A 13,578-nucleotide genomic window follows, 5' to 3' on the forward strand; every position below is an offset into this window, starting at 1 on the left:
CACTTTGCTAACAAAGGTCTGTATGGTCAAAGCTATGGTTTTTTCAGCAGTCATGGGTGGATGTGAGAGTTGGACCATAAAGAATCTGAGTGCCAAAGAATTGATGCTTTCAAACTATGGTGCTGGAGAAGACTCTTGAGAGTCTCTTGGACTGCAAGATCAAACCAGTCAATCCTAAAGGAAATTAACCCTGAATATTCATTGGAAGGATTGATGCTGAAGCTGAAGCTCCAACACTTTGGCCACCTGATGGGAAGAGTCGACTCATTGGAAAAGACCCTGATGCTGGGAAAGTTTAAAGGCAAAATGAGGAGGCGGCTGACAGAGGATGAGATGATTGGATAGCATCACCCACTCAATGGACATGAATTTGAGCAAACTCCAGGAGATAGCGAAGGACAGGGAAGCCTGGCGTGCTGAGTCCATGGGGCGGCAAAGAATCAGACATGACTTAGCAACTGAATAACATTAACAATTGTACATTTATTTTCTATACCCATGAGTCTGTTTCTCTTATGTAAATAAGCTCATCTGTATCATTTTTTAAGATTCCACAATAAGTGATATCAGATATTTGTCTTTCTTTGTCTTAGTTCACTTAATATGATAATATCCAGGTCCATCTATGTTGCTACAAATGGTATTATTTCATTTTTTTAATGACTGAGTAGTATTCCTTTGTATATATATATATATACCACATGTTTATTTATTCATCTTTTGATGGACATTTAGGTTGCTTCCATGTCTTGGCTGTTGTGAACAGTGCTGCTATGAACAGTGGGGTGCAGTTATCTTTTTGAATTAAAGTTTGCTCTGATATATGTCCAGGATTGCAGGATTACATAGTAACTCTATTCTTAATTTTTTTAAGGAACATCCATACTGTTCTCCATAGTGGCTGAAACCAACCTACATTCCCACCAATAGTATAGGAGAGTTCATTTTTCTCCACATCCACTCCAGCATTTATTATTTGTAGACTTTTTGACGATGGCCATTCTGACACATGTGAGGTAATATCTCATTATAGTTTTGATTTGCAGTCCTCTAATAATTAGCGATATTGAACATCTTTTCATGTGCCTGTTGCCCATCTGTCTGTCTTCTTTGGAGAAACATCCATTTAGAGCTTCTGCCCATGTTTTGATTGAGTTGCTTTTTTGATGTAGAGCTGCATGAACTATTTGTTTATTTTGGAAATTAATCCCTTGCTAGTAGCATCACTTGCAAATATTTTCTCCCATTCTGTAGACTGTTTTCATTTTGTTTATGGTTTCCTTTGCTGTGCAAAAGCTTTTAAGTTTAACTAGGTCCCATTTGTTCATTTTTGTTTTTATTTCCATTCATCTAGGAGATGGATCAAAAAAAATATTGCTGAGATTTATGTCGGAGTGTTCTGCCTAGGTTTTCCTCTAGGAGTTTTACAGTATCTGGCCTTACATTCAGGTTTTTAATTCATTCCAAGTTCATTTTTGCGTATGATGTTAGACAGAACACACTTGATAGTTTATGCTAACTCAGTGACTCATGGTGGACCCCTGGATCGTTTATGCTAACTCGATGACTCAGGGTGGGTGTTGTTCGAACCAGAAAGACCAAACACGTAATTAGATAGTTAGGCCTGGAGTCACAGGATATTAGCCTGACCTCCAAGGAGGGTAGGTGGGGACGGGAGCAGGAGACTGAGCCACTTGGGCAATGATCCGATCATGTAAGGATTCAATCAGTGATTCCTACCGAATGAAACCCCTGAGAAACTCTGAACACTGAAACCTGAGTGTGCCTTCTAGGTTGGCAATAATCTCTGTGAATATTGCGGATGGATGTGTCTGGAGGATAATGAATCCCTGAGGACATCAGAAACTTCTCGATGTTAATTCTCCAGTGTCACTGCCATGGTCAATGCTGGAGAAATATTTGCCATTTTTTTCTATATGACCTATATGGTTTTTTTGTTGTTGCTGATCTTAATTCCTTCACTACTGTCTTCTTTGGTGTTTGATAGATTTTTTTTTCCTAGTGGGCCATTTTCATTCCATATTCCCTTCAGTCTGTTGCTCACCCTTTCTGCCATCTCTTGCCCGAGGTGTCTTTTTAAAAAATATTATTTATTTATTTGGCCACACTGGGTCTTAGTTGTGGCACACAGGATCTTTGTTGCAGCATGTGGGATCTTTTTTTAAAAATATAAAGCATTTTTAATTTTTAACACTTACTTATTTGGCTGTCAGATCTTAGTTGTGGTGCACAGACTCTGCAGTTGTGGCCCGTGGGCTTAGTTGCTCCTCGGCATGTGGGATCATAATTCCCTAGGGATTGAACCTGTCCGCTCTGCAGTGGAAGAGCAGAGTCTTAGGATTGAACTCAAGTCCCCTGCATTGCAAGGCGGATTCTTAACCACTGAACTGCCAGGGAAGTCCCAAGATGCAGGATCTTTAGCTGTGGCACGGGAACTCCTGCGGCATGTGGGATCTAGTTCCCTGGCCAGAGATTGAACTTGGGCCCTCTCCATTGGGAGCTCAGAAGTCTGAGCCACTGAACTACCAGGGAAGTCCCTCGATGTCTTTATAGCTTTTGCCAGATGCCACCGGGAAACTGCCCCAACCCTGGCATTGCTTTTGATGGGGGTGAAACAGAAGCACGCCTCTGTACTAGTCCCTGGGGGTAGCGGGACTGAGGGCAGGTCAAACACACAACCACGTGTCTTGAGGACAAGATCCACATTGCTCCCCACTCCCCACCTGGGGCAGCATCAGACCAGGTTAAGGTCTCTGGTCAACGAGACCGCCTCCCAGTCCCTTTGATACCAACCGCAAGTTCAGGTTGTCCTTGTGCTTCTGACCGACTGGCTGTAAATCAGAGGTGCCCACGACCCCTCCTTGGGTTCAATTATTTTGCTAGAGCGGCTCACAGAACTCAGAGGAACATGTTACTTCCTAGATTACTGGTTTGCTACAAAGGTTATGAAAGGATCTGAATCAACAGTTGGATGACCAGATGGACAAGGCGAGGTCCTGAACACAGGAGCTTCTGAGTTGGGGATTTGGCAATCTGGAAGCTCTCGGAATCCCATCCTTTTGGGTTTTTCTGGAGGTTTCATCACATATGCAGGATGGAAGAAATCACTGGTAGATGGTGATGGATTCAAACTCTAGCCTCTCCCTTCCCTGGAGGCTGGTGTGGGGGTTAGGAACCAAAAGTTCCAACTTTCTCATCACAGGCTTGCTTCCCCGGACAACCAGCTCCCATGCTTGGGTGCTTTCCAAAAGTCCTCATTAACATAAACTCAGGTGTGTAGAAAGGCACTTGTTACCACTGTCAAGACATCTTTACTGCTTTTACCGTCTAGGAAGTGCCGAGGGTTTTAGGAGCTCTGTGCCAGCAACGGGGATGAAGACCAAATATATTGTTCTTACTATTAGTCACAATATCAAGGAACACAATTTGAATGTAGAACTAATGAGCAATTCCAGATGAACAGGATGTGAGGGTGAGAGAAAGTGAGGTGGTGAGGAAGACACTGAGAATTTTGGCTTGAACACCTGGAGGGTTGGAGCTGCTGTGGATGGACAAACAAGGCTGTTATTATTGTGTTTCAATTTAATTTAATTTTGTGCTTTTTTTTTTTTTTTGCCACATTGTGTGGCTTGTGGGATCCTTGTGCCTGGACCAGGGATTGAACCTGGGCTCTCGGCAGTGAAAGTGTGAAGTTCTAACCACTGGACTGCCAGGGAAATCCCTATTACTGTTTTTAAATGTAAAGTACTACCTTAAAAATAATTAAAAATCACTCATATTTTGGTCTTTCTTCTCACTCAGTAAACACCTTTCAAATTCTAAAGCAAAGGGTCCTATCCATGGCTCGTGCAAAACGCATGGACTGTAGCCCACCAGGCTCCTCTGTCCAAGGGATTCTCCAGGCAAGGATACTGGAGTGGTTGCCATTTCCTCCTCCAGGGGATCTTCCCGACCCAGGGATTGAACATGTGTGTCCTCCATTGGCAAGGAGATTCTTTACCACTGAGTCACCTGGGAAGCCCATTCATAGTTCAGATGAATTAATTTATTTAGGGTTTGCTGAGGACCTACTACACACCAGCAACTATTAATATTACAGACACATGGGATAAGTCAATGAACAACTCAAAGACCATTGCTCTCATGGAGCTCAAATGAGAGTGGGAGGGGTGGGGGAGCACAAAGGACAGAGGAGATGACAGTTGGTATAGTTAATATATTCTTTAAAATTTTTTTTTATTTATTAAAAAAATTATTTATCTGTTTGGCTGCACTGGATCTTTGTTGCAGCATGTGGGATATAGTTTCCCGACAAGGGATCGAACCCAGTCCCCCTGCATTGGGAATGTGGAGTCTTATCCACTGTACCACCACCAGGGAAGTCCCTAAATATACTACTGACACAGTAAATAAGGAAATCAGAGAGTGCATTAGAAAGTGGTAAGTGCTATCGAGAAGTGGGGCTGGGAGAGCTAAGTGCTGACAGAGGGGCTGAAATACCCAAAAGGGTGATCGGAGACGTTGGGACTGGAGCAAAAGTCTAAAGGAAGTGAGGGAGGGACTTCTCTGGCAGTCCAGTGGGTAAGATGCCCTGCTTCCACTGCAGGGGGTGAAGGTTCAGTCTCTGGGGAACTAAGATCCTTCCTGCAGCACACAGCAGCCGAAAATAAAAATTAAAAAAGTCAATAAAGGAACTGAGGGAAGAGCAGTGATTTCTGGCGAGAGATTGCTCCAGGCAGACAGACAGCAGGTGCAAAGGCCCTGTGGCAGGACCGTGCCCAGCAGGCTGGAGGGATGGTGAGGAGGCTGGTGAGCCTGGAGAGCATGAGTGGCGGGGACTGGTGGAGTTGAGGGTACAGGGCCTTGTGGGCCGCAGTCGGGACTTCAGCTGAGGTCAGTGTAGCAACTGAGGCTAATCCTTCCAGCCTAAGCAGATTCCAGAGGCTCCGATTGCAAGAAATGCTGTCTTTTTTTTTTTTTTTTTTAAATGGAGGATACTTTTGCTTTACAATGTTGTGTTGGCTTCTGCCATATAGCAACGTGAACCAGCCGTTAAGTGTACATATACCCCCTTCCTCCTGATCTTCCCCCGACCCCATTCCTCTCCTCTAGGTCGTCACAGAGCACCCACCTGTGCTCCCTGTGCCCAGAGAGCAACTTCTCACTCGATACCTGTTTCACACATGGTAACGGATGTGTTTCAGCACTACTCTCTTAATTTGTCCCCGCCTCACCTTCCCCTTCTGTGCCTATGCATCTGTTCTCTATGTCTGCATCTCTATTCTTGCCCTGCAAACAGGTTCATCAGTGCCATTTAAGAAATGCTGTCTTTACCTTGCCCTAGTTGTGGTGCTGGAGAAGACTCTTGAGGGTCCCCTGAACAGCAAGGAGATCAAACCAGTCAGCCTTAAAGGAAATCAGTCCTGGATATTCATTGGAAAGACTGACTCTGGAGCTGAAGCTCCAATCCTTTGGCCACCTGATGAGAGGAGACCACTCACTGGAAAAGACCCTGATGCTGGGAGAGATTGTGGGCAGGAGCAGAAGGGGGCAACAGAGGGTGAGATGGTGGGATGGCAAATAATGCCATCTGCAGCAATACAGATGGACCTAGAGTCTGTCCTACTGAGTGAAGTCAGTCAGACAGAGGAGAAATATCTGACATGCCTTATACATGGAGTCTAAAAAGAAATGACACAAATGAACTTATTTACAGAAAGAGACTCACAGACTTAAGAGAATGAACTTACAGTTGCGGGGGCAGGGCAAAAAATGGGGGGAAGGGATAGTTAGGGAGTTTGGGATGGACCTGTACACAGCGCTATATTCAAAATGGATAACCAACAATGTCCTACTATATAGCACATGGATCTCTGCTCAGTGTTATGTGGTAGCCTGGATGGGAACGGAGTCTGGGGGGGAATGGACACATGTGTATGTTTGGCTAAGTCCCTTTGCTGAAACTGGACCTGAAACTATCACAACATTGTTGATCGGCTATACTCCAATACAAAATAAAAAGTTGGAAAAAAAAAAAGAAAAAGACCTAGTGAGAAGTCCTGGGGAGAAAATCCAGGGGAGCCCAAGACAGTGAAGCCCTTTCCGAGGAGAAGCAGCTCGGCTGACGGCCCACCCCTCCATGCCTTTCCCAGGGGCCCCCTGCTGACAGGTGCTTATGTGCAGGTCATGTTGGAGGAGGCCCCGCTTGGGCAGAGCAGAGATGGCCTTTGTTTCTCCAGTTCAGTGTTGGACAACCTGTTCTACCACAGTCTGGCGGATGCCACGCCCTGGCTTAATTTGCACGGCAGAATGAGGTCAGTGGAAGAAAGGGAGAAGATGGCGTGGGAGAGGCAAAGAGGAGGCAGATGGAGGGGGGGCCAGGTGAGAGCGCCACCTGGTTCTGTCACACCTAGGCCTGCTTTATAATGTCTCAGCCTTTTAATACGCCGTCTAGGTTGGTCATAGCTTTTTTCCCAAGGACCAAGTGTACGTATGTCCTGGTGTTCACCTGTTTCTAGTCTGTTTTGGTTGGTGATTGATGGCTAATGTTATGTGTCAATTTGATTGGGCTGAGGTGCCCAGTCATGTGGTCAAACGCTATCCTGGATGTTCCTGTGAGGGTGTTTTTGGATGAGATTCACATTTAAATCAATAGACTCTGAGCAAAGCAGATTGCTCTTCATAATGCAGGTGGGTCTTGCATAATCAGCTGAACGTATGACTAGGCCAAAAGACTAACTCCCCCAAGCAATAGGGGATTCTGCTGGCAGATTGCCTTGGGAGCGGAACTGCAGTATCAGCTCTTTCTGGGTCTCCAGACTGATGACCCATCTTGCAGATGCTGGATTTGCCAGTTTCCTTAATCACTTGGGCTTCCCAGGTGGCTCAGTGGTCAAGAATCCGTCTGTCATTGCAGGAGAGGGGGGTTTCTATCCTGGGTCAGGAAGATACCCTGGAGGAAGAAATGGCAACCCACTCCAATCTCTCTTGCCTGGGAAATCCCATGGACAGAAGAGACTGGTGGGTTACAGTCTATGGGGTCACAAAAGAGTCAGACATGACTGAGCATGCATGCTCCTTCTCCTTGATCACTTGAGCCAATTCCTTAAAATCAATCTTTTATTAGTCTACTCAGGCTGCCGTACCAACATATCATAATCTAGGTGGCCTCAAAAACAGAAAAACATTTTTTTCACAGTTCTAGATGCTGAGACATCCCAAGATCAAGGTGCCAGAAAATTCAGTTTCTAGAGAGGGCTCCCCTCTTGGCTTGTAGATGGCCACCTCCTTGCTGTATGCTCACATGGCAGACTTAGAGATGGAGATGGAGGGAGAGGGGAGAGACAGAGAATAAGACTGTTGTCTGGTGTCTGCTCTTACAAGCACACCAATCCTATCATATCAGAGCCCCACCCTCATAACCTCATTTAACCTTAATCACCTCCTTCTAGGCCCTCTTCCAAATATAGTCACAGTAGGAGTAACAGCTTCAACATGTGAATTTTGGGGGACACAATTCAGTCCACATCAAACCTCTTTCCATCCATGTACACATCCCATTGGCTCTGTTTCTCTGGGAAACCTGGATCACAGAGGTGAGATGAGATCTAAATAAACCAACCCAAGCTCTCTCAGTCACGGACCACTAGCACAGGTGATACTGGCCACTGGGGTTCCCCTTCCCTCTCTGGCTCTGTCACCTGCAGGCAGCTGACTCCTGCCCCACCGCTAGCCTGCATTTTCTTTTGCTCCCATCACTGGCCGCAGTGGTTGAAGGCATGGCTACCAGAGTCCATCAACCTGACTGTGACCGGGCCAGCTCTGTAAGGACAGTGTTGACCTTGGGTAGATTATTAACCTTTTCTCTGCCTCAGTTCCCACTATAACGTGGGGGCAATGGTAGGAGATGCAGTGAGGGTTAGGTACATATATGGATATGGATGTACAGGTTTTAGATGAACAGACTTTATTTTTCAAAGATATATTTAGCTGCGTCACGTGGGATCCTTCACTGCGGTGCATTAAGTCTCAAGTTGTGGCGTGCGGGCTCAGTAGTTGGGGCGCACACACCAGGGGTCAAACTCACATCCCCCGCACTGCAAGGGGGATTCTCAACCACTAGACCACCAGGGAAGTCCCCAGACTTTATTTTTTAGAGCACTTTTAGGTTGACAAAAAATTGAGCAAATAGTATACAGTTTCCATGTATCTCCTCTCCCCATCAACCCTCTATCCCATAGTTTCCAGTTTCCCTTAACATTAACATCTTGCATTAATGTGAAACACTTTCTACAACTGAAATTGGTTACAACTGAATCAATATGGATACATTACTATTGGCTAAAGTCCATGGTTCACATTAGGGTTCACGCATATTGTTGCATTTTCCATTTTTAAAAAATAGGCTTTAATTTTTAGGGCAGTTTTAGGTTCACAGCAAAACTGAGCAGAAAGTACAGAAAAAACAGTACAAGTTCCTTATCGCCCCTGCCCTCCTCACATGCACAGCCTCCCCCACTGTCAACAGCCCCCACCAGAGTGGTACCTTTGCTGCAACTGCTATACCTGCGTTGACACATCACCATCACCCACAGTTTATATCAGGGAAAACCCTGTGTTGCACATTCTATGGGTTTGGGCAAATGACATGTATCCATCACTGACTGTATCATATAGAATGGTTTCACTACCTCTCTCTCACCCCCAACCCCAGGGGGAGGGTTTCCTTTTACATTCTCCGGTTTTGCCTCTTCCAGAATTGTCATAGAATTAGAATCACACGGTATATAGCCATTACAGACTGGCTTCTTTCACTCAGAAATATGCAATTAAGGTTCCTCCATGTCCCCTATTTTTTTGGCCATGCTGCGAGGCATGCAGAATCTTAGTTCCCAGGCCAGGGATCGAAACCATGCCCCTGCAGCGGAAGTACAGTTGTGGGAAGTGGCAAGCGGGCTCCCTGGTTTGGTCTTACTTCTCTGCAGTGCTAACATTCCACTGTCTGGATTTATCACAGTTTGTTTATACATTCATTTATCGAGGAGCATCTTGGCTGCCTCCAAATTTTGGCAATTATGAATAAAGCAGGTAGAAACACTCGTGTGCAGGTTTCTGTGTGGACCTACGTTTTTAATACATTTGGGTAAATACTGTGGAGCAGGATTGCGAGATGATAAGAGTACAGCTTTTCCTTTTATTTACTTATTTTATTTTTGGTTGTGCTGGGTCTGTGTTGCTGCATGGGCTTTTTCTAGTTGCAGCAGGTGGGGGCTACTCTCCAATTGTGGTGTGCGGGCCTCTCATTGCGGTGGCTTCTGTTGAGGAGCCACAGGCTCTAGGGTTTGCGGGCTTCAGTAGTTGTGGCACTCAGGCTTAGTTGCTCCGCAGCATGTAGAATCTTCCCGGACCAGGGATTGAACCTGTGTACTCTGCATTGGCAGGAGGATTTGTAACCACTTGTGCCCCAGGCAAGTCCAAGGATATGTTTGGTTTTGTAGGAAATTGCCAAATGGTCTTCCAAGATGGTGGTACCGACTTGCATTTCCACTACATTTAAATTTACAGATTTCCAGCTTAGGATAGCAGCTGGCACCCAGGAAATGCTATGCAAGTGTTAGCTGTTGTTGCTCATACTAATTTCTGGTCCTTCAACAGTGGCTTGGCTTACTAAGCTCATCCTTTCAACACCTTTGAAAAAGGATTCCCTCCTGTGCCTCTATCTTTCCCAGCAGAGGAAGGGTGTCTAACCAGTCTGGGGTGGGGATAGAAGCTAAATCTAGGCCAAGTCCTCCTGTAAGATGCCAGGGAGGGAGGCAGAGAGGTGGCATTCAAGCTGGGGTTGTTCAGTCACTCAGTCGTGTCTGACTCTTTGCGACCCCATGGACTGCAGCACACCAGGCTTCCCTGTCCTTCACTGTCTCTCGGAGTTTGCTCAGACTCATGTCCATTGAGTTGATGATGCCATCCAACCATCTCATCCTCTGTCGCCTCCTTCTCCTCCTGCCCTCAGAGGCTAGAACAGGACAAAAGGGGACCTGCATTAGGTGTGCAGGGCTGCTGTTCCCAAGCAGGTAGGGGAAGATTTGCCGTGGGGAGTGGGGTGGGCAGGAGAAGGCAGAGCCTTGTGGGCCTGTGACGTCACAAAGCCAGGGCCTGTTTCTGAGCCATTCAGGGTTTATTTAAAGTAAGCAGGTGCGGACTTCCCTGGTGGTCCAGTGGTTAAGAATCCACCCTCCAATGCAGGGGACATGCTTGCAATGCCAGTTCTCAGGCCCTGCCCCTGGTCTGCTGACCAGATGCTCTGTGGGTGGGGGCCCCCTGCCTGTTCGCAGGCCCTCAAGAAGATTCTGATAGACACACTAGTAGTGTGTCCTCTAGTACACGTTTACATCTGGAGTTTAAAAAAATGGTCACGTTGAATTAATCACGTGGCTTCCCTAGTTGTAAATTACTCACCAGACTCACCCTCGCCTTTCCTATTGGTAGGCAGGTGGGATAAGTATCTGGTGGATACTTGCCACTGAAATGATTGCTCCCTCACTTGTTCACAGACCATACAGGTGGCAAGGCTCACCTGGGGCACCTTCTTTTCTTGGCTGCACTGAAAGACTTGCAAAATCTTAGTTTCCTGACTAAGGATTGAACTCGTGCCCTCAGCAATGAAAGTGTGGAGGACTAACCACTGGACCACTAGGGAATTTTCATTCCTTGGGCACTTTTTTATTTATTTATCTTTGATTGGGCGAGGGCTTTGTTGCTGCATGTGGGTTTTCTCTAGTTGCGGTGCACGGGCTTCTCACTGCAGTGGCTTCTCTTGTTGTGGCTCATGGGCTCTAGAGCGCACAGGCTTAGTTGTCCTGAGGCATGTGGGATCTTCCCAGACCAGGGATTGAATCTGTGTCCCCTACACTGCCAGGCAGATTCTTAACCACTGGACCACCAGGGAAGCCCCCTGGACATGTTCTATGAAAAAAATTTCTAGAGCTCCACCAGATAAGAGTCTCAGAACTTACAGAAAATTCTCCAAGCCTGTGATTTGAACTAATCTCCTCTTGGTGATTCACCACACAGGTTAATGTTTCTTTGTCCGTTTCTTTAGAACAGAAACCTCCATGGGGGCAGAGGAGTTGCACAGTACCTGAAAATAAATTAAACAATGGGTTATATCACTTTTATTGAATTGTCTCCTTAAAAAAAAATCATTTACATTGAACTCCTTCCCAGCTGGCCCAGTGGTACAGAAACTGCCTGCCGATGCAGGAGATGCAAGATTCTTGGGTTCAATCTCTGGGTTGGGAAGATGTTCTAGAGAAGGAAATGGCAACCCAGTCCAGTATTTTTGACTGAAAGATTCCACTGACAGAGGAGCGTGGGGGGGCTACAGTCCATAGGGTCACAAAGAGTGAGATACGACTGAGCATGCACGCACACATAAACACCTCCAACATGACTATAGCTCCCAGAAGGCAAGACGGCTTTCCTTTTGCTTTTTAAAATTTATTTGGCTGTGCCAGCTCTTAGTTGCAGCATGTGGGATCTAGTCCTCCGACCAGGGATCGAACCTGGGCCTCCTGCATTGGGAGCTCAGAGTCCTAATCACTGGACCACCAGGGAAGTCCCCTCCTTCAAATTTTCTTCTAGCAACTAAGGTATGATTACGACAGAGAAGGAACCCAAAATATTACAAGATGTATCTTCTTCAACTTGCTCATCTGTTCATTTGCCCAGATTTGCATAAACACCAGAAGTCAGACGAAGGTAAATAAATGGATGTGATACACAGTTCGTGGCATAAAGCTGAGGGCAGAGAGTTCTGCAGACTGCAGAATATTGTGCATTGTTTCTCCAGATGTTGACGGAGGGTGATGCCATTAGAGTTAGGCTGTCCCCTCTTACTGATTGGGAAGGAGGAGGAAGCTGCAATTACTGAGTGCACTGACCGGATCTCACAGCGGCTCCTGTTGACTCTGCAGGGTAAATACCCAGGAAGGCCACAGAGAGTATCATTACACACATACTCACACAAGAGCAGGAGAGACCAAACAACCCAAACAACTATGGCAGGCCACGGAGGTCTTTTTTTTCCTTTACAGTTTTCAAGCAACAACAAAATAATTTCTTTTGCTCAGTTCACTGCGTAACAATTTCTACCCAATCCATTACACAAGAATCTTTTTTAAAATTAATTTTTATTGGATTATAGTTGATTTACAATGTTGTGTTAGTTTCAGGTATACAATGAAGTTTCAATTATACATATATATAAATCCACTCTTTTTAAATTCTTTTCCCATATAGGTCATTATAGAGTATGAGTATAGAGTATTATAGAGTTCCCTGTGCTATACAGTAGGTTCGTATTAGTTACCTATCTTATAGTATGTCAATTCCAATCTCCTAATTTATCCTTTCCCTCCCCTTTCCCCCTTGGTAATCATAAGTGTGTTTTCTACATCTGTGACTTTGTATGGTTGGAGCCTGTTTTCCTTGTAACGTTATCCTAAGCTTCTCCCTTCCTCCTCTGGATACAAGTTTCAACACATCCGAGAAAATGCAAGTGATCTGCAGCTTTGCTTCATTTGTTGTTTAGTCCCTAAGTCACTTCAGTCATGTCTGACTCTTTGCAACCCCATGGACTGTAGCCCACCAGGCTCCTCTGTCCATGGAATTCTCCAGGCATGAATATTGGAGTGGGTTGCCATTTCCTTCTCCAGAGGATCTTCCTGACCAACCCAGGGATCGAACCTGCATCTCCCACATTAGGGGCAGATTCCTTACCGCTGAGCCACCAGGGAAGCCCCCCAAATAAGACATACCTATAAAACACCTACAAAACTATGAAAAATGTGGATAGTTAGTTTCGACCTGTAGTTGCAGAAAGTGACATAGTTTGCTGCAAGTGTAACACGATATTCTTGATCATCTGCTGAGCTGATTTAAAACTTGGGCTTCCAGCTAAAAGAAATCTATTGCCCTGGGTTTGTAATTTGGAGGATGGCTTCTTGTTTTCTGCACAGCACATCTCATTGGTTGATTTGGGTAAACAGTTTTCTTGTGATGCTCATTTTTCAGGGCAGTAGATCATGTTTGAGGAATAAATATATGTTTGGTTAATAAATTAGCAGTTTTATACCTAAGTAAGATCTGAAGATCTACTCAAAAAAGTATTTCCTAAAGGAAATCAACCCTGGATAGTCATTGGAAGGACTGATGCTGAAGCTTCAATACTTTGGCCACCTGATGCAAACAGCTGACTCACTGGAAAAGACCTTGATGCTGGGAAAGATTGAGGGCAGGAAAAGAAGGGGGCGACAAAGGATGAGATGGTTAGATAGCAACACCGACCTGACATGAATCTTAGCAAACTCTGGGAGATGGTCAAGGCCAGGGAAGCCTGGTGTGTTGCAGCCCATGACGTTGCAGAGTCAGACACGACTGAGCAATGAACAACGGCAGCATTCACTTTACTGTGGCAACGGAAGAGTAAGCATTTCACATTTTCACCCACTGGATGTGGGTGAGCATTTTATTTCACGACCTTGATGTTGAGTTAAAAGA

General features: G+C 45.5%; 1 protein-coding gene across 19 annotated transcripts in view; it reads right to left on the reverse strand.

The window, feature by feature from the left end:
- Positions 1–13,578, reverse strand: part of LOC122699517 (basic proline-rich protein-like) — a 48,973-nt gene that overhangs the window by 30,841 nt on the left and 4,554 nt on the right. For 18 of the 19 annotated variants that reach the window (XR_006342626.1, XR_006342623.1, XR_006342625.1 and 15 more), the window contains exon 2: positions 11,034–11,158. Coding sequence is in view for 2 of the 19 variants with exons in the window: in XM_043911571.1 (XP_043767506.1) it covers positions 11,116–11,158 (43 nt within the window). In the remaining 17 variants the exon portion in view is untranslated. Of the gene's footprint in view, positions 1–9,977; positions 10,034–11,033; positions 11,159–13,578 lie in introns of those variants that run through there. The other variant, XM_043911570.1, reaches the window with a different exon arrangement.

The sequence above is a fragment of the Cervus elaphus genome, chromosome 9 (assembly GCF_910594005.1).
Source record: "Cervus elaphus chromosome 9, mCerEla1.1, whole genome shotgun sequence".
Lineage (NCBI taxonomy): Eukaryota > Metazoa > Chordata > Mammalia > Artiodactyla > Cervidae > Cervus > Cervus elaphus.